This window comes from Sander vitreus, chromosome 4 (genome assembly GCF_031162955.1).
Source record: "Sander vitreus isolate 19-12246 chromosome 4, sanVit1, whole genome shotgun sequence".
Lineage (NCBI taxonomy): Eukaryota > Metazoa > Chordata > Actinopteri > Perciformes > Percidae > Sander > Sander vitreus.
In genome coordinates, this window is record NC_135858.1 from 4,418,686 (window position 1) to 4,440,208 (window position 21,523).

Here is a 21,523-nt window from a genome sequence, read left to right on the forward strand (position 1 = left end):
AAATAGAGCCAAATAGTGATAGGGGACTGATGCGTGAGGCAACTGTTGCTCTTGAACTAATCTCAAGAATGAAAAGTGCCATGCCTGTTGAATTTGATGATAGTTTTTTGTCTCTTTATCTTTCTGACACATTCCTTGCTTTTATCTCAACTTGCCTGCAGTTCTAAAAAGCACTTCTTTGTTTTTACAGATGACATATATTTTATCCTGCTTTGAACAATTGAAAAAGTGACACACACTTAAAATCTTTGTGGCCTTTTTGTGTGTGCAGCCACTTCACCTAAATGTAAGATGTGAGAGTGGTTCTGAGTGCACGTGAGCTCACTCTGTCTATACAAATGAGGGTTCTGTCTTTACTGGTCAGGTCAGTGATGACATGGCGTGCTGCGCAGAGTGGTTCTGTGAGAGAGTTGAATAGTCGTCAGTGTTTGGCGCTGGCGATGGTTTTATGGATATTGCTTGAATAAGGCTGTAAATGTGTAGTGGAGCAGGCTTGTGAATGACCATGACAGGGTACTGTAAACATGCCCAAAGAGAAGACTGCACATGTCAGTTTGCAGAGCAGTCGTCCCTGCCAAGGACTCCTAGAGGGGACAGTAAATTGGGTATGATTGAGTTTCATGCTAATAGCTTCACATTGATGGAGTGATTTTGTTTACAAAGGGAAATGGAGATTTTAGGATTTCTCAAGGGCAAATTGGTCTTGAGCTATTGCACATTGAAGGCACATTAAATGTAGGAAGGACTAGTTGGACATTTCGAGAATTAAAGTTATTTGCTTTCTTGCTGAGAGTTAGACAAGAAGATTGATACCACTCTCATGACTGTGTGTTCAGTATGAAGATACAGCCAGTAGACGGTTAGATTAGCTTAGCTTAGTTTACCATAAAGACTACTTCGTCTGGGTTTATGGTATATTCTTGGATTTTCTGCGCTCAAATATTTGGCGGTCCAATCAGTGAACAGAGGGAGTGGCTGAGAACGATGACGTTGAGGACGTGCACTAGAAAGATGGAAAGCCGTTCGGTCCGTTGTGGCAGCAACGCTTCCGAATATCCAGAAGTTAAAGCCCGAGCAAGAACAATCTTTGCTGAGTTGTGTTGCTGGCCATGATGTTGCTTGGCTCTGTGTGTGCAATAATTAATCCTATGCATTGTCTGGATAAACTATAATGAAACAGCCTAGGCCAAAGGTATTCACAATGTGGGCCGGGAGGTTGTGCAGTAAAAATAAAAGGAAAGAAAAAACTAAAAATATTACAAATTATTATGGGTATTGTTATAAAAGTATTATGGGTAGGCCTATTATAAAGTGGGTATCTTTCTAAAAATATAAAACTGTCAGAGTAGCCCTGCAGCCGATTCAACATGTAGCTATACCTAATAATAATAATAATAATAATAATAATAATAATAAAAGCTACCCAGTGTTTCCTCTATGTTGACTTCTGCTACCACAGTATCAGAAATAGGGCAGACGCACAACAGGGTTTCCGCTATGTACATGTAGTATGTAAAGTCATAATTACACGACTCTACAGAGCCGTGTGCTCTACAGAACTCAAACGAACTGTCATCCGCTCTCTCTCCCCTCAACTGGAACAGTGACAGGACGTCATCACTCACGAAGTCATAGCAACCAAATAAACAACAGAGCGAGTACTAATTGTCACTCAATCTTAGGCAAAGTCACAAACAGCGACGAAAGCCGCAACTTTAAATCCGCACTCTGGTGCGTGGCAGGGCGTTCTGAACTCTATGGGGCACTCACTTGATTCCTCTACCTGTTCCACTGTTTAAAAAATAGCAGCGCAAATTGGTGGGCGTTATCCTGGTAATTTATCTGCGTGAGAAATACAAGGTGTGGCGTGTCTCACGCCCAATGCGTGTCGGTGATTGGCTGGAGTGGTTTGTTGTATTTTGGTGCATAGCCTGTGCCTCTAGTGTTTGTTTGACGTTTACGACCCCTGTGTTGTCTCCCGAGACCGGGCTTTTTCACAGTGTGTTCAGGGGGCAGGCAGCTAGCGGATCAAGGAGAGATGCCTACGATTTGAGACAAAAATGAAATCGCGCTGAAACCATACAGGAACTCATAGTGCACCTTTAAGAGTCTACATACGGCATGTAGTAAGGAGGCACTGTAGATGCATCACACTGCACAGCTGAAGATTGTTTCAAGCCAGGACAAGTTCAAAAAGATCAGTTAGCCATGCTTCTCTGAGATTCTTAAACTTCCCCCTTTCTTTAAGAGTTTTAATAAAACAACTCTACAAGTCATTACTGAGAAATGTGTTGAAATATCCAGACCAGCTGTATTCCTGGTGTGGTAGTCTTATGTAGAAATGCATTATGGCAAAGCACGCCTGAGACCTGGGGAGTTTTTACAGTTGGTATATGTAGCACGTATTGGCTCTACCTGAATACTTGTGCAAATGACCCACAATGATTTAAGACACAGTCTTAAATTAATTTTTTATTCACTAACTTATAAGAGAACAAAAAAGGGGGTGCTGCATTTTAGATGTGGAACGCTTCAAAACAAGTCTATAATCAATAGCTAGAGCGATTATAAGGCAGAGAGCAAGATAAAAGAGACAAATTGAGAAAGGAGAGACACTTAGAGGCACAGACAGCAGATTTAGAAAAAGAAGAAAAAAAAACACAAAGGCTGATAAAGTAGAAAATGAAATCTTTTTAAAGGAAATGGAATGTATGGCAGCTGAGATTTTATTGCCATACAAACATAGGAAAAAGTGTTGGATCTTTTCCAAACAGAACATCCCCTGGAGCTAAGTCATCACTGCTCTGTCAGGATAGCTTTTATTGCAAATCACATCGTTTTTTCCATGTTTTCTGAAGGCTTGATCTGTTTTTAGCGACTGTATACCTTCCATGACAGTAGCTTTATCTTGGCGGTATACAATAAGAGGTCTCTTGTCTGCATATACGCACATTTACGTGTTCTGGCGTGCATATTGCTCATTTCTGCAGAACAACAGCTGTATGTCATGACAAGGATCATCTGTTGTGTGACACCCATGGTCGTGCTACGTCCATGCTACCCCATGACCGTTTCACTGCTCCGGATGTGGCTGCTGTGGAGGACGGCATGTTGGTGTATGTGTATGGGTGTGACTTTGGGGAATTTGGTAGCTACGGAGAAATAAGGACAATGTGTGCCTGCTATCTCTGAGCTTTATACTTTTCTCTAGGAATGAGCTAAAGGCTGTAGACAGTCCCCAGAGGAAGGCCAGACTGTACAGATTCACTAATGTGGACAGGAGCAGAACACAGCAGTTCAATTCAAAGACAATGCTTACTTCCTCCATATATCATTCTATCTGCATAGCAGCATGACAACTAATTTCTCATGCTGGTCTTTACAGAACTGCAAGTGCATACATCTGAATGGGTATACATTTTTTGGATGCATAGATCAGTTCTCCTTCTGTTTCCACACTTCACACAAGCTCTAATAGTCATATTTTTTAGCTTCATCCCTCTGTCTTTCGCATGTTGACTCTCTCACCAATCACATCTTTACTCCGTTATTTCCCTGCGCAACTAGGTTGGGAGCGCATTCTCCGTTTCATACCGAAGACCCTTGTCCTATTGTAGGCAGTCAATGTGCCTCCTGGGACTTGTATATAGGTCAGGTACCGAACAGGAGAGAGACTTATCACCCGTACATGTTTAGCTCCTCTATTTGTTGCTGTGGACATTTCCTTAGTATCAACGAAAGGATAATCAAAATGTCCAATGTCAGAGCTCTGAGGACAGAGTGTGTGAGCGATCAGGATTTAGAAACCTCCAGAATTGGCCTCGGAGTATATGATGTAGTTCTCTTTTGGGATAGAAGATATATTTCCTTCCCATCGAAGTGGAAGACATGAACTATGAACGCAGGAAGAAGAGTTTAAATTTTCTCACTCCTCAGGAGCAGTCTCAAGTGGTTCAGCAATCACGTTGTTCCAGTCTAGACTGTAGAGAACCAGACTGTTTGATACTCTGTGTCTGATTCCTGGATTGGAATGCTTTGTTGAGGTTAGATGATAAAACCTCTCAAGACTGAGTTGTGATGTGGTATCTTGTCAATGAAACCTTCACATTTCCTGAATGCATTGTTCAGTTTCCTGTTGCACAAAGTCGATTGCTGTGGTTTTATACTTACTGTTTCCGTCTGCAGCATATGAGAATGGCAGGAGGGCTGTCTGGATAGAAGAGACTCACTTTATTTATTTTTTTACTCTTTTCCTATTAAGTTGTTAGTTTCTATTCACTTTTTGCCATCAACAGTATCAACATTTTAATATGTCCAATACTTTGATTTGGGACCAAATACCTCCTAAATTAATGTGATTCCCATCAGTCTCTGCTGTATGTTGTGGTTTGTGCTAATTAGCAAATGTTAGCACGCTAACACACTAAATTAAGATGTTTAACATGGTAAACATTACACCTTCCAAGAAGCATATTAGCATTGCCATTATGGGCGGGTTAACATGCTGACATTAGCATTTAGCAGGATTTAGCAACAGAGCAGGCAGTAGACTCTTAGTCTTGTTATGAACTATTGTGGCCAAGCTGAAGGCAATAAGTCACATTTACACATTGGCATTTAATAAGCAGCACACAAATTCTCACATGAACTCCTGACCTTTACTCTTTTGATGCAATTATGGATTTCAGGGACCCAGTATATAAGTTTTATATAATTTGTTTGCACTGACGTGATTTCTCTCTATTCTGTTACAGGAGATGTTTACATACAACCAACACAGGACACAAAAAATCCTGTGATATATGGCGTCTTCTCTGTCTCTGGGTAAGTATACTAAAATGCATACTGTATATGCACAACACCTGTAATAAACTCTGTTTGAATATAGATTTCCCAAGTTGATTTTTTTCATGGTCAAGATACATTTTCCTGACCTTTTTCTTCCTTTACTGTCTTTTCACAGCTCTGTCTTCAAAGGCTCAGCAGTTTGTGTCTACTCCATGGCTGACATCCGCATGGTCTTCAATGGACCCTTTGCCCACAAAGAGGGTCCCAATTACCAGTGGGTGGCCTACACTGGGAAGATCCCCTACCCTCGACCCGGCACGGTGAGTTTTAAATCCACAATGATCCCACACATGAATCCAACAGCAAGCAGGCATAACAGCAGCTTCTCACTGACTCAGACCTCAAATAGAAACCATCTGAACAAGATGCAGGCATCAGTATTACTACAAACTCAGAATAATACTGTAAGACAGGCTCTCAAATATGCTTTTTAAGTGATTATGTCAATTATTTTTCATGGCTTACGACCTAAGCTCAGAATGTTAACGCTTCTAATTCTCTTACAGTGCCCTGGAGGTACGTTCACCCCCAACATGAAGTCCACTAAGGACTATCCAGATGAAGTGATTAACTTCATGAGGAATCACCCTGCCATGTACAATGCCGTGTACCCGATACACAAGCGCCCCCTGGTGGTTCGAACCAATGTGGACTACGAGTTTACCACCATCACTGTGGACCAGGTGACAGCTGCAGATGGCAACTATGAAGTGCTCTTTCTAGGAACTGGTGAGTGTTTTGTAATACATTTGATATTGTATGATAGTAATGAGGAAAGGAGCCAAATCTCTGCTTATAATAATCGTCACAGCTTTGTAAGGGTTCTTTTTTTACGTGCCAGTCTGAACCCATGAACCCTTTGATCAGAGTCAGAATGTTGAATGACAGTGTCAGTGAGAAGCTGAAAAATGGAGAAAAAAAATCCCCCCATGGAAATAAATCCCATGTAAGTGGAGGGCTTGTCTCCCCTGCAATCATTCATCATTAAGAGAAAAGCATTCTTGCCTTTTGTGCTTGAGTGGAAATTTAACCAATCAAAGGGTTTGTACCTCGCTCTATTCACATGAAGTAAACAACAGGAGATTTGTACCTGGAGGGCAGGGGTGGATCAACAGCGGGAGGGAGAGAAAAGAAACAGGGGGCTAAGAAGAAGAGAAGGAGGACATCCATCACCTTAATCTTGCCCACTGGTGTAAGAGAGATTATCTGTCTGTCTGCATGCCTTGAACCTTTAATAAGGCCCCAGTATGACAGCAGCAGCCACCACACAGGATGCAGCCCTCACATATTGCATATGACGCCTCTTCTTTGTTCATCTGTGCATTACGGGGAGGAGACTAATGGGTTTGTGTGCGATGGCGGGCCACTGTGGAGGAATGTGTGTCCTTTCAGCTGCTGTCAGAGGCAGCCATTCAGTCTACATTGAGGCTGAATGCAGAAGTCATAATACATCTCAGGTATCCTGCTCACAGGAATGTCTAACTCTTTACAGAAATCAAACATGCCAGGGAAGGCCAGGGGATGTTTTATGGTATCCAGGTGATTAGTTCAAGGCAAGAAGGGAGCTGAGGATTATAAAATAAGTTTGTCATGGTGGCGGCAGTGAGAAGTGCACTAAGTGGAACAGAGCTTCATGTCATTGAGTAAAGGTTAAAGCGAGGATAGCCACGTAACAGAGGTGAAGAGTACAGTGGAGCCTGTTGATATGAGGATTATCCCTTGTTGGAGGCTGCTGAGAGAATGAAATGGAAATCCAAGGGGCTGTTGACAGGCAGAGGGGTGTGAGATTGCAGGTATGTATCTGACAGGTGTGTGTGTTGTCCTCCACAGACAAGGGAACAGTTCAGAAAGTCATCGTTCTGCCCAGAGATGACCTGCAGACTGAGGAGCTGGTCCTTGAGGAGGTAGAGGTTTTCAAGGTGAGCTTTTATTTCCCCCTTTTCTCTCTTCTTCTACTTTTTTACTTTTTCTTACCTTCTTTGCACTTCCATCTATGTTCTCACACCCACAACTTGCACATTTTGTCATACGTTCCTTGTCCTTAATCACACTGTATTCTTTTCTCTATCAAGGTCCCTACTCCAATTACAACCATGAAGATCTCATCCAAAAGAGTAAGCATGTCTGTGCAAGTGATTTTCTTAACCTTTGCTAACATAAAGAGAAAAGAAACCATCTTCCAAAGACAGGGAATCAGATTTATGCATTTTGGAAAGGTCACATACCACATAGATAAGGATGTGCTTAACTATTGCTTCCCTTTATAATTGATACAAAAGCTGTAAGTCTGAGGGAGAAAATGAAGAGAGAAATGTGGGAAAGACACTTAGGATTTTGCATTGTCTTTCAGTGTGATTAAAATACTTGGCCTCTTCTACATGCTATGACATCATTTCACAGAAAGAGAGTTTGTGTTACACACAGCCTGCCAGATAAATTTCAAACAGCTGATTATAAAAATATGACGGCAACCTGATAGATATGAGCTCAATATTCTCCCAGATGCTGTTACAGCACAGTGCAGGATAAGAGTTTACACTTAACTCTTATTACATTCATCTGGGTTTGTGAAGTGTTTATATGGAAGCAAATAATAGTCAAAAAGATTTGACTCACATAAGCCATTGAAAAATATATTTTTATTAGGGTTCACAAACTCAGATAGAACTTTCAAGTACCCAGGCTTGATTGCTCATCCCTGGTATCCCAGATGTCTAGGACTAAAACTCATATATTAAAGAATATTAGTGTCTGAATTTGATCAAGCCAGTTTGAGCAACCAGATTTTGACTTGACTTGCATTTTGAGATCCCAATTGAGCTTCTTGAATTGTAGCGATTTGTTTATTAATTTAGTTTTTTAATACTGGGCACTTGAATTTGTTAACCCTTATATATACAATATGTATACTGAAAATTGACTATTGAAAGTTTCAACTATGGCCATTAATTGCCTCCATTTGGCTCTGCTCAGTGCATCTGTCCTAAATAAAACTCAGGATGTTTTCTCTTTCCCTTATTTCAATTTCAATATTGATGTGTACTGTAGCGTTGTGTATAACACCATGTTCCGTCCTCTCTCTCTCTCTCAACAGCAACAGCTGTACGTGTCATCTGTGTTAGGGCTGACCCAGCTGGCTCTTCACCGGTGTGATGTGTACGGCGAGGCCTGTGCTGACTGCTGTCTGGCCAGAGACCCTTACTGTGCCTGGGATGGCAAGTCCTGCTCCCGCTACTCCGCCTCGCAGAAGAGGTGAGCACCCAAAGCAGTTTTAGCATGAGCTACACTAACATTATAACTAACTGACTGACTCAATTGGTGTGTTAAATGACGATGTTCAAATTAGACTGCCTGGATGGCTGATTGGCTGTATTAATGTGTTTTGTAAACTGTGGTTCACGCTCAAATAATAAATAATATACTTGTCATATTAAAAGTCTATCCAGTAAATGATGTAAATTCACATACCTCTAATAACGTAATGGGATGGTGGTTTGTGGTTGGAGCCATTTAAATTTGATACTTTAATGGCTTTATGTATTGTGGAATGGCTTTGAATGGCTTGCGGTTGCTTTATGTTTTTTTTCTCTCCTTATTCGGCAACACTGGTCTGACCCCTTTAGACGTAGCCGGAGGCAGGACGTCAAGTACGGCAACCCCATCCGCCAATGCCGAGGCTTTAACTCTAATGGTAAGAAGTCTGTTCTTCAACCTCCTGAGTTTTCTTTCTGTTGCTTCTACAGTATTGGTTCATTAATGAACTCAGAAGGTTGAATTGAATGACACATCCCATTATTGCTGCTCCTAACAGTTCACGGTTTCATTGTTATGTGACTGTATTCTGGCAGCTTTATGGTAATCTGTGAAATCCGTATTGTTTTAAAGACTTTTATTTGGGAAGAATTTGGTTGTAAAGGAGTTTATGGTAATGAGTGTTTTGGTTGCCATGGAAATCCCCCTCTCTCTTTCTGCCCTGCAGCCAATAAGAACACTCTGGAGATGGTGCAGTATGGGGTGGAGGGAAGTAGTACCTTCCTGGAGTGTCAGGCACGCTCTCCACATGCTGTCATCAAATGGCATCTGCAGAGAGATAACAGTGACCGCAGGAAAGAGGTGAGCCGCCACATTATGTATTTCTCAACAATTCTGGTTATATAAGCATATTGTATTAGTGGGCATTTTACTCACATTCATATTTATCTAATATAACACACAATATAAACCTCCCGAAAGTAAGGAATTGGCTTGAACTTTACTGACATGGGTTAGCGGCAGGTGAGCATTTCACCAGATGAACATGAAAAATTTATTTTGGACATATCCATATGTGGTAGGGGCCAGTATTTATTTCTCAGTTATTACTCTGTTGTCATGGAGAGAAGGAGAATTATATACAGTATGGCACATTTGAAAAATGACTCCAGTGTAATTCTTTTCCGATTCTCTGTTAACACCATTAAGTGATTCAGGCTCTGATTGAATGATGCCTGATTTCTCACACAGACCCCTGACTGTCCTCAGACCCAAGGGAAGGACACATAAAGGGGAGCTGTGAAAAAGCCCTCTGCTATGAAATATATAACCCTGAGGCAGTAGTTAATGTTTTATTGTAAAGCAATGTAGTGTTGCTGCCTCTCTTTTATTGACTATTCTGTTGGATGGTCTCTATTCCCACAGGCAGAGCCGACTTTGCTTCTGTCTCGCACTTCTGATTCTGAGCTAAAAAGCTGTCATCACCTAATCAGATTCCTGGGTTTGGACGTACAGATAGAGATGGATTAATAGAGTTATACGTAGAGTAATTGTTTGATAAGATTTGAATTGAATTTTTTTATGGTGATTAATTCACCGTACAGGCCAAGGCAGTATGGAAGAAACAGATGTAACAGATCAAACTTTCTGTAGGAATATCTGTTGCACTTCTCCCCTCACTGACCTGTCACTTGAGAGACACAAGTTGCTATAACAAAGTCTCACTACCCAGAGTCATAACTCAGTCAAATTTGAACCCAGAGACATCATACACACACCACTAACAGTGCATTCCATTTGTACTCTGAAGTCGGATTCTCTGAGGTCAAAGTCGGAAACACGCCCCCTGACCTCCGATTTCCGATCTCGGAACTCGGACAACCACCGACTACCCCAAGCTCAAAATCCAACATGGATGTCGCGTGCATTAACCGTTGTGAAAGCTGTAGTAACATGCGGATATCAACACTTCTGTCTTATTTGTGTCTCACTAAATCAGTTGTACACACAGTCCTATCCAACTTCTATCTGTGGACATGTTGTTATGCTGTTTGTATGTACACAAAACAGCGTAATGCACTGTTATCAACTAGTATTGTTAACAATGGTTAACCTGGCTAGAGCTAGTGAAAAGAATGAAAAGTTCTGAGGTAAATGGAACGCACGATAACTTACTCTTCACAGTGGTGTAAAGATCTCAGATGTTCGTAAATTTAATTTAGAAATCAGAGAAAAAGACACTCTGTATAACTTCTGATCTTGGCTCAAAGTCATCAGATTCAGACTCTTTTAACAACTTTCTGTGTAAGCCGCACTTTCACTATAAATCCATACACATACAAATACAGAAATGCTCATCAATTAAAGAGATACATATAGTAGCTTTGCATTATACCCATAATGCACAGGATGTCACATAATAGGTATTTTAATGAGCTGTTTTTCTCTGCAGATGCGTTCTGATGGTCGGATTTTGAAGACAGAGCAAGGTCTACTCCTGCGGTCTCTGCAGCCCTCTGACTCTGGCATGTACCAATGTACGGCCACGGAGAAGAACTTCAAACACATGCTGGTCAAGCTGCAGTTGGTGGTGCTGTCGAGCCGGGCCGTCAACAATGTGCTGGTGGAGGGCGGAGGAGGGCTGGTGCCGTCTTCTCTTCACTCCAGCAGCACCCAGTGGACCCCCAGCTCAGGCCAGTACAAGGACCTGCTGACCATCCTGAGCCAGCCAGAGATGAGCCTGATCAATCAGTACTGCCAGGACTACTGGCAGTTCGGAGACCCGCTGCTGGGTGCCCTCAAGGCCAAAGACCTGAAGGAGCTCAAGGAGCAGAAGAAGCCCCGCAACCGCCGGCATCATGGGGAGGGGCAAGGGGAGGGGGAGGAGAAATATGAGCAGGAGGAGCAGGAGGAGCAGCAGGAGGCAGAGACATGAGGAGCCCAGTTTTGTGTCTGAAACACCCTCAACCACCCTTTCTCCCACCCTGTGAAAACTGGGAGAGACTCATTGAGAGTAGCAACGTGAAAAAATCCACAAACCGAGAAAAAAAAAAAACTGAGAAAAAAGAAGCTTACAAACAAAACCCCACATACATCCTTTCAAACAGTAAGATATATGATACACAGTATTTATTGTAGGTTGTATATAGTATCATTCTGTGGATTTCTTTGTACTTATAAAAAAAAACATGCTCTTTGTGTATAGGTACCTTTGGGGCAAATATTATTGTTATTAATGATGTTGTTAATTTTATTGTTGCAGTTACTGTCATTACAAAACTTATCTGTCAGCATCATATGACCTCGGCGACTGTTTGGAATGTGTTATCAGGCATGTAAGCTGTTAGGAAACGGGGAAACGAGTTGTTGATAAGGGGTGATGGTATCTCTGTTTTTTCATGCTTGCTTTGACGCGATGCCAGGACTCTTTTATTTCTGGACACTCCAGGAACTCCTGTGGTGCAACCCCCCCATAGCTGCATGCGGACAGAGACTTAATATTGCCAGGGGACCATCGACACATGGTCCAAATGATTGTGGGGAAACAAGCCTTTCTTCATGGAAACCCCACTCGTACAGATGAATATTTTCACTGGTGTAATTGGGCCTTTTAATAGGAAACTGGTGCTTGCCACCTTTCTATTTCCTTCCTGATTGGAGGATTGATTGTAAAAAACGATGCAGCTTCTTTGCTACTTCTCAGCCCAGATACTAATTCTGATTATTTAAATCTCAATTGTACTCTACTTTGAGTAACCTGCAGCTTCTTCTGGCCATGACGTTTAAATACATAGATGGCATACACATAAATAAAAAATAGCAAGCATCAAATCAGTTTTGAATAAACCTATAAGGAAATATAGTGGCTGGGTTATTTTCAAATGCAGACCTCCTTTGAACTGAGATTGAGGTGCAATAAAGGGTCAAGGTTTTGCACGAAGGGCATTATTCTTTTACTTTCAGGGGATATTGGCTGGGGCCAAATGCAACAAGCACACGGGCAAGATATAGTTGACTTCTGTAAAAAAAAAAAAATTCAATTCAAGATGAAAGAGGTGCCCAGATCAGGCAGCAGTTGTTAGTCCTGAGCACTCGAGACATCTTTTGTTCTTCCTTTGACATTCATGTGTGGAAAAAAAATGATTGCCCATATACACAACAGAGCATTGTAACAATGTTGTGACACTAACCAAAATATTGGGAAGCTGGCTTTCATTATGTGCATGAACCTGTATTTGTACTGTAATTCTGATAAGATGTGTGGTCGTTTTATTTTTTTTAATTTTTTTCATCTCTAGGGGTGTACAGTATGGTCTCTGAGGGACACTCTCATTACAGGGAAATAGGGAAAACAAATGCCCTTTTTTCAAATATACCCTGTTTAAAGCATGATGCATCTTTTCTTTGACATTTATTTAGACTTTGGCAGAGTATTAAGTGAAATGATCTCACATACTGTATGTGTTTGGATAGCACATAAATAGGGAAAGTATCACAAAATGGCGTATCCATTATGCAGACAAAGGCAGTTTGGATTAAGATGAGAGGGTTGTTATTAAAATGTGAGTGATAGTTGTATTGATTCAAATTTTTGCTCTATTAAAAACAGTACAGCCGTTCTTCAGCAAGTGAAAATAATGACGTATAAAATATAAGATATTTGACAGGGAAGAAAAATATATCTGGAACAAGGTGCAAATTAATTTTCATAACATTCTGACATGTCAAGGCTTTTAATACACCTTGTCTACCTTGTATTGAGACCGTCTTGAATGCCTCTGGGAAGATGCATCCATAATTCATACAGAGGTATCTGTATCTGCTCCTCAATTTGGGATGTATGTCTGCATTCCCAGAATCAATTACAGCTCCAGATTGTCTCCTCCAAATGAGACCAGTGGTTATACAGCAAAAAGGTTATACAGCAAAAAATGCAAAGAAAGGTTGTACAATTTGTTGGTATTTTTAAAAATGTGTCTGTAGTTTTTGAGTGTTTTTGTTTGTTTTGTATTTTTGCATCATCAGACTTTATGGAAAAAAAGAAAAAAACTAAATGCACAAAGGTGATGTTCTTGTAATGACTTGTGTAAATTACTCTATCTTCCCTTTCCATTGTTGTTGCTGACTAATAAATTAAAGCTCTATATTTTATAAGAATGGAATGCTCCCCCCCTTCATTGTGATTGGCTTGATACTGGATGTTTTCCATGTTCTGCCCAGAACCCTCTGGATCCTTGGAATAAAGTTGTACCTGTTAAAGAGATATGTATGCACATTTGTATAAAATATACACATTGCATTTGTGTTTGTAATTAAACTATTGGAAGGTAAAACACCTCCAACAAAAGGACACAAGAGGAGATTGTCCTCTTGTGTCTTTTTTCTATCATAATCTTTTTCTATCAGTGTCTTTACCTCTGGTGTCTGATAGGTATTGATTATTCAAGTTCCTAATTCCCATCAGTTATATGTTCAGACAAAGCAAAACTAACCTAGGGGTTAATAACAGATGTGTACCCACTCGATCGCTCTCTGGGACATGTTTTCATGCTAATCGAATGTGTTTGTAGCTTGAAACAAGCTAGCACGGACCGCTGATTAGCTTACAATAATAGTATTTGGGGCACAGGGAAAGTAAAAACAAATCACATATTATACCACTAAAAAGGTTCAAAATATCACCACACTTCAACGGTAGCATAATGAATGTCCCTAAATGTTAACCGAAGCATTGAGAACATTGTAAGTGTACAGACAGTTTATTAAAAAAATAGGTTAGAAAGACATTAGTTCCCAAGACGGCGGCTGCCTGTATACGAGAACGCGACTGTCTTTATAATCTATCTTTTTAATAAACTGTCTGTACACTTACAATGTTCTCAATGCTTCGGTTAACATTTAGGGACATTCATTATGCTACTGTTGAAGTGTGGTGATATTTTGAACCTTTTTAGTGGTATAATAAGCGATTTGTTTTTACTTTCCCTGTGCCCCGAATACTAGCATTGTAAGCTAATCAGCGGTCCGCGCTAGCTTGTTTCAAGCTACAAACACCTTCGATTAGCATGAAAACATGTCCCAGAGAGCGATTGAGTGGGTACACATCTGTTATTAACCCCTAGATTTGTTTTGCGCCGGAATTGTCCTTTAACTCAGATTATAAGTGTTCAATAGTGCTAGATAATCAGAATATGCCTGTGGGAGATTGATTGGGTTGTAAATCAATACTCATTTCTGAACAAGTTGACCAGAGACATTCAGCCTTTGGAAAATTACTATAAACACATCATTTTGCATTTTCAACTAAATAGTATTTTTTTTAAATAGTAAAAATATATAGTTCAACAAGCCACTGACAAGAGTTATGTACTTTATGATGTATTCTGTCTTTCTTAGACATAATTACCTACGTGTACATACTATTTTGAAAATCTGATTTATTTTTGTCCTTTTTTTACGGAGGACATCTTGACACGTTACAGTACGACATGCACAGGTGTAAATAATTTCATCATGGCTGAATTCCATTTAGCCGCTTCGGTGGCTCACTATCACACTATTGTGGTTTAACTAGGACACATGAATAGAACAGAGCCGTCGTTAATGTTATTAGGTGTTAACCTGTGCTTGTCCTATGAAAAGTCAAAAGTTCTTTTGTGAGGCGTCTGTATCATAGTCCTTTTTCAGAGGTTTCAAATGCATACCTCTCATGCATACCCCAGCTCTGCCAGCCAATGGGAAGAGAGTAGGGTCCCCAGGCATCAGGTGTGTCATTACCTTAGCGGCCTGGTGTTCCTAAGACCTTTTAGGAAAACAGATTTGGAAACTTTAAAGTTTTTCTGCTCAAGAATTTAAGTAGCATTAATGTAATGATGTCAGGTAGTAAACAGCTAAATCGTCGTCCTTGTTGTGTGTCAGGTGTTAAGGAAATACTCTGCTAAAGCACCTAAACAAATACTACCTAGTTGACATTAAAATTTGATGTACTTTTACTTGAGTAAAATGTCTTTACTAATTAATTAATAACGTTACTTTTTCTGGAGTACTCTTCCCCTTGGAAATGACACTGCCCCTTTAAAGTCCTCCCCCACACACATTTTAAATTATGTAAAAATACTCTACTTCCCCCTCATTGAGAAATTCTGAATCTGGCCTTGCGCACCACCGCTTCTTGCGTTAGGTTAACCGATGAAAGAGCAGTGCACATCAAGATGGTTAGAAACATCGGAGAGATTCAGCAATACATGTTCAGCTTCAGACAGGATGGCGGCTCAGTGATAATTTTGGCGTCCTGTCTGAACCGGCGTCAGTTAGACCCAGACCCAGTCTGTTGTGCACCAAAATTGGCTACTAGCAGACATATCAGAATGGTAAGTGTAGTTATTGCCTACCATTGTTATCCTCTGTTCATCTATTGACCAATATTCCATGAATCTCCATGTTTCCGACTATCACGATCTATCCACTATCAAAAATACATGGAGGCAAGTCTGACTCACAGCACCCAAGGGGAACAGGCTGTTTTCAGGTCAGAGTAGTGTGCTTCATTCAAGCTCATCAGGGTTTCTGCACCTCATTAAAAGCCTAATGGTAGAATTGGCCTTTAATCAGCCCAAGATTCACTCACATTCTCCCATAACAATACAGATCAGGAGCGAGGAGGAGAGGAGGAGAAGGTAAAACGCCTCCAGGGAAGAGCACAGGATGGGAATACATGGAGTATTAGAATGTTAGAAGATAACCTCATGTCAGCGCTGTATCCAGCACTAAAGGGTTTAATGCTGTGTTCACACAAAAATGTGATGCATGTAGATCCTTGTTTGGGGACCTGAATATGCTCTTCGTGTAATGTGTAGGTTATCCCACAAAGAAAATTGCTCAATTTAGCCCCAATGACATAATGTAAAAATTGAAGATGAGAACATGTCTGGAGACACCGTTTTACCCTAGCAGGGGTTTGTTTCAGGACAAAGCAGAAAAAAAGGTCAGATGGTTTGGAAAACCATCACAAGGCATTCCAAGCATCAGATGACATCTGGGTTTGAGAGAATTCTGTTGTCCCCTTTTTCATTCTCCCTCATAGACGGAGCACTGTTCACTTTGCTTATCTGATCCCTACTAAGGAGCAGCATAGCAGGCGAGGAGAGTCAGGGTGGGAGTTTGATGGTCCTGAATAGAAGGCACCAATATTCAGGGTCAGCCTCCCCCTGTAGTGGCTCGTAAAATGATATCTGCATCACTTCAAATCTAGCCATCTCTGCCTCTAAATTAGAAACTGGCTCAAAACCAAGAGGCTGATCCACATTTTGGAAATTCAAAACTACCCACAACAAAGGATGACCCAGTCGAATCTGATCAGACATTTCTATGCACCATTCTTACAACACAACAGAGATGTATTTCTGTGGAGCGTTATCTCCACAGTGGCATATCATGTGACATAACGCCAAGCAATTGCATAACTACCATCATTCAATTGACTTTTTTCAGATGTGGATTCCGGGTCTGTCTTATCGTTGAGTCCAATCTGGTGCTCGGTGGCTCAGAGGCAGTTGTGGCATTCTGTGGTTATTTATTTCATCTCTCCCACAGTGAGAGCTGTCGGACACTTACTGCATTGTTGCAAACGTTGGAGAGTGAGAGGCAGAAGTTTGGCATGCCATGAAACTGGTTCACAGGCATCCTTCTGAAGACCGACAGACGTGGCCACTGTTAAATACTAAACTCAGTCCATTGATGACATAATAAGCTGACATTAATTTGAGGCCTCAATCTGGGATTTGTCACAAACTGGGTTACAGAGTTTAGCTCTTAAAGTGACTGGCTGTTTTATTTGTTGCATCACCCCATATTCTGGCCTTGACGAACTCCAAGTTCTCATATTGTCAGACTTTCTCATGCAATAACCATGTGCAGATGAGACTCTCTGGAAAGTGTGGAATTGCCATTATCGACCACCGGTGCCTTCTAAAATAAATTTGAGAAAAAAGGGAGCAACACTGCTCTCTGTTGCCTCTATGTAATCACAACAGCAGTCCTGCTTACAGCTGCATTACATGTTGTCAACCAGCAGATGGCAGGATTTTCATTTACAAATGTGCAGAATACAGTTTTTCTCAATTGCTAAAACCCTAAAACCCATTGGCTGAACAAAGTTCTCAGTTGCCTGAACTCATTTAGCTAATTGTGCAGTCTGTTGTCAATACCTTAAACCATTTCACTTTGTAAAACACAACTTACAGATCTCACTTAGACTTTCAGCAAAACTCTAAACACATTCTCATTCTCTAAACACATTCTGCACTCTAATGCACATGTCATCCATACTGGTAAACACAAGTGGCAACAATCAAATACAAATAGAGAACACATGTCATTGATTGAACACAACCACTCAAAATTGATTTCACTTGTTTCAAATGATGTGACACAACCAATATAAGTCAGTTCAGAGAGCAAACAGGTTGTTGAAGGTGGGAAGGAGAAAGTCTGAGAATGGATAGAAGAAACGATGTGAGAGGACGAGGACAAGTGTGTATATATCAACAAAGAACAATAATTACAGTATCACAGAGACAAAGGACAAGTTTGTGAGATGCAGGGTACAGTACTGTAAAAATAGGGGTACAAGGAGGAGGAAGAACAAAAAAAAAATTGCAAAGAGCAAAGCACAGTAGTAATTTCTGATCAGTTTTGAGCTACTATGATAGAACGTGTTTTCGTTCATCTAAAGACAATGACGGAAAAATATGAAATTTGTTTTGAGATTAAAAATGTACTTCTCCCTGAGAACTATATGTTTTGAACAATGTGTTTTCTACTTGTTGGTGTATTGTTTACTGACTGCTTGATAGTGTATATCATTTTGATCACTTTGTTTATGATTTGAGAGCAGTGTTTGATTGATGCGAAAGTTTCATTTTGCGAGAGGAGTCAGAGGTTTTGTAAATAGTGCTTGAAGATGAGGTTTTGTGTTTAATGTTCTCAGAAAATGGAGCAAGGTTTCAGAAATTGTGTTTTAGCAATTGAGAAAAACTGTAAACAGGCCCATACAGTAACTATGAAATTGTGACAGTTTGTACCATGATGTTATATTGCTTGCAACATTTCTTGCAGAATAATATTTGGAAATAGTCAATGCTGGAAGAAGTACTTAGATAATTTACTTACAAATATAATGTATAATTATTGTATAATACATATAATGTATTTAAAAGTACCCCTGTGACTAATTAGATTAGTAATTAATTATATTAATACTGATGCAGAAATATGGTTGATACTGATACTGGTTGAGGTGGAGCTAGTTTTAACCAGGCCTACTTAGTTTAGTCCAGTGGTTCCCAACCTAAGGGTAGGGTCCCCTCCAAAGGGTGACAAGAAAAAATGTGGGGGTCATGGGATGATTTGGGACTTTTCTCTAATCTTAAATTTTTTTTGTTTGTTTAATAATAATTTTACCCAATTGGGCCTCAAACAGTTATAGAGGGCAAATGTCTCATTGGTAGAACTGCTAATTTAGCTATTTTGTACTGAAAGGTGCCATAAGCCAAAAAGGTTTAAACTGACTTCAACAGTGCCTTGTGTTTAATGTCACATGTTTTTATATCTTTAATATCTTAATCTGAAAGGTGAACAGTACGCAGTGGTGGAAGAAGTATTGAGTAGAGCTGCAACGATTAATCGATTAGTTTTCAACTCTTGAATTAATCGCCAACTATTTTGATAATCGATTAGTCGGTTTGAGTAATTTTCTAAGACAAGAGTAAGATTCTTTGATGTCATCTTGTTAAATGTGAATATGTTCTAGTTTCTTCTCTTCTCTGTGACAGTAAACTGAATATCTTTGAGTTGTGGACAAAGCAAGACATTTGAGGACGTCATCTTGGACTTTTGGGAAACACTGAGCCACATTTTTCACCATTTTCTGACATTTTAGAGACCAAACAACAAATCGATTAATCGAGAAAAAAAATCAACAGATTAATCGACTATGAAAATAATTGTTAGTTGCAGCCCTAGTATTCAGACCCTTTACTTAAGTAAAAGTACTAATACCACACTGTAAAAAATACTCTGTTACAAGTAAAAGTCCTGCGTTGAAAATGTTACTTAAGTAAAAGTATGTAAGTATCATCAGAAAAAAATGTTGATCCCATTGTTTTGGGAAAGGTTCCATTAAAACAGTTCACTATTAATACACGTTAAATGTAAAATCTGTTTCCCAGCATCCTAATGCATATTATGTCTTCTACACTGTCTTCTGCCATTGATCCTCTAAAACCTCATTTAACCAATCTGTCTTATAATACAAAACTTAATAACTGTAGGTTGATGAAAAGCTATGGATGCTTTTGGATTTTTTGACGTTTCAAAATTGAAAGCTCTGTTCTACACAGACGCTAACATTGACATTGATTACAGTTAATTACTGAAATAACTGTTACATTATAGACGTGTTTTCTGCAGAACCTCCGTGGCATTGAGAGGCTGGGACAGTAAAATGTAAGGGGAGTTGTTGTGATTGATTGCTTTTAACCTCTATATGCCAATAAATCAATGCTACACATCACATCCCATTCATCACTATCATAATTCTTTGCTTGAAATATTGCCATTAGTTTGCATCTGATGTCAGATAGAGTTACATAAAAAACATCAATAGAAGTGAATGGAAACACTACCAATGAGTTGTGTAAGTAGAATCATCCTTGCTTGCTGTCACTCAAGTACTATATATCGATTGCAACTACATTACTCCTACCACAATGTGCGGTAAGTATCTTAGCTACTAACTTAGTTAGTATACACGTTTGGTTTTGCCGGGAGGATGTGATATTTTGTAAAACATTTGTTTCCTCCCGGCAAGGACAGACTCTGATCAGTAGCCTTTCATCTGTAGATTGCTGGTTGAGAGAAACAGGAAACCGACACTTCTCCCATCCTACCATTCTTAATGAAGTCATCCAATGACACTGAGTATCCTCCTGAGCCCAGATGAGTGTATGGATGGCTGCATACCATTGTACAATGGGCATGGAAAAGAGAAAATCTCCCAAGAGGAAGCCTATTGAAACCCCAGAGGGCTTAGAGAGCGAGTTCTGTGCATCATTATTCCAACAAGATGCAATTCAAGTATCTCGGAAAGTGTCACCAAATGGCCCTGCTGGGATTTTTCGAACACGAGTTCACACCCCACCAGGATGGCTTGTGCTAATTGAGAGCGCGTAAAACAGATGCGCTCCTCCGGGTTAGGGGGAAAGCAGAGTGTGATGACGCAGGCTGTTTCCCACATTTTCTCTAAATAATCCTACAGATATACAGTGCTATGCAATCTCTGTCCACTGACTGTCTACTACGAAAAGAAATGATGAGGATTACAGATGAATAAACAGGTGAATTATAATTTTTTTATTACCATCAAAGTCATCAACTCAATCAAGGAGTACAGTACAGAGCTCACAAACGCAAGACAGGACCTACAGGTGACCACTGGTCCTGGCAAACATCACATCTACAAATACACCTGTAAGTGCATGGTAAAATGAACAGACATGGAATACTAAATAAAGTAAGAAATGTATTGGGAGGAAAAAAGCTTGCTTTAAACTGTGTAACAGTGTTCAAAGAGTATTTATTTGCCATCTAAACAAAGAACGGACTACATGAAATAATCTATTCACATAAAAATCACTGATATTCTTCTGTTTAAGCCTCTCGTTAAAATCTAAATATTTATCTTAAACAATGTAAGAAATGATATAATGGTATAATCTTAATGATTGGTGTGTCTACCAATCTACCTTAGCACAAATTAAAAGGAGATACAGTATATGTATAAATAAAAAGACTGCAAAAACAAAGTCAAAGTTGAGATTCTAAGATTATAAAGGTGATACATTTTCTCCAAAGCCCCCTTTTTTAAAATCTGAAATGTATATTTTCTGATAAATTCACAGGTGTTCACACTTGACAACAGATTGGGTCAAGTCAGACAAAGTGGCTGTGAACAAGCCATAACATATTATACTCTAATTATATCATCTAACAATCGTATTGACAATGTGGCTGCTGTTTTAATGAAAACCCATAGTTCCGTTTGGTTAGGACATGGAAATCATGTGAGGACTGACAGGCCAGAAGAGCAAATATGGTCTTATTGAGACCCCCCCCCCACACACACACACACACACACACACACACACACACACACACACACACACACACACACACACACACACACACACACACAGCTGGCAAGGACTATAGACTTCTACTTACAGGTACATCGACTGTATCGAAAGGACACCAGGAATCACAGTTTCTGCAGCCATTCAAATATTGCTCAATTTCCTCTAGAGTGATTACAGAGAACTTTTTCTGTAGCTCATTATTAATGCTCGAGGGGACCAGTGACAAGAAA

General features: G+C 40.0%; 1 protein-coding gene across 4 annotated transcripts in view; it reads left to right on the forward strand.

The window, feature by feature from the left end:
* Window positions 1–13,359, forward strand: part of LOC144516467 (semaphorin-3F-like) — a 59,131-nt gene extending 45,772 nt beyond the window's left edge. For 2 of the 4 annotated variants that reach the window (XM_078247785.1, XM_078247787.1), the window contains 9 exons: window positions 4,755–4,824; window positions 4,964–5,108; window positions 5,355–5,577; window positions 6,679–6,767; window positions 6,921–6,962; window positions 7,943–8,100; window positions 8,472–8,539; window positions 8,828–8,961; window positions 10,553–13,359. In XM_078247785.1, the coding sequence (XP_078103911.1) occupies window positions 4,755–4,824; window positions 4,964–5,108; window positions 5,355–5,577; window positions 6,679–6,767; window positions 6,921–6,962; window positions 7,943–8,100; window positions 8,472–8,539; window positions 8,828–8,961; window positions 10,553–11,035 (1,412 nt within the window). In that variant the 3' untranslated portion in view covers window positions 11,036–13,359. Of the gene's footprint in view, window positions 1–4,754; window positions 4,825–4,963; window positions 5,109–5,354; window positions 5,578–6,678; window positions 6,768–6,920; window positions 6,963–7,942; window positions 8,101–8,455; window positions 8,540–8,827; window positions 8,962–10,552 lie in introns of all 4 variants that reach the window. The other 2 variants (XM_078247784.1, XM_078247786.1) reach the window with 1 other exon arrangement.
* Window positions 13,360–21,523: the final 8,164 nt, after the last annotated feature.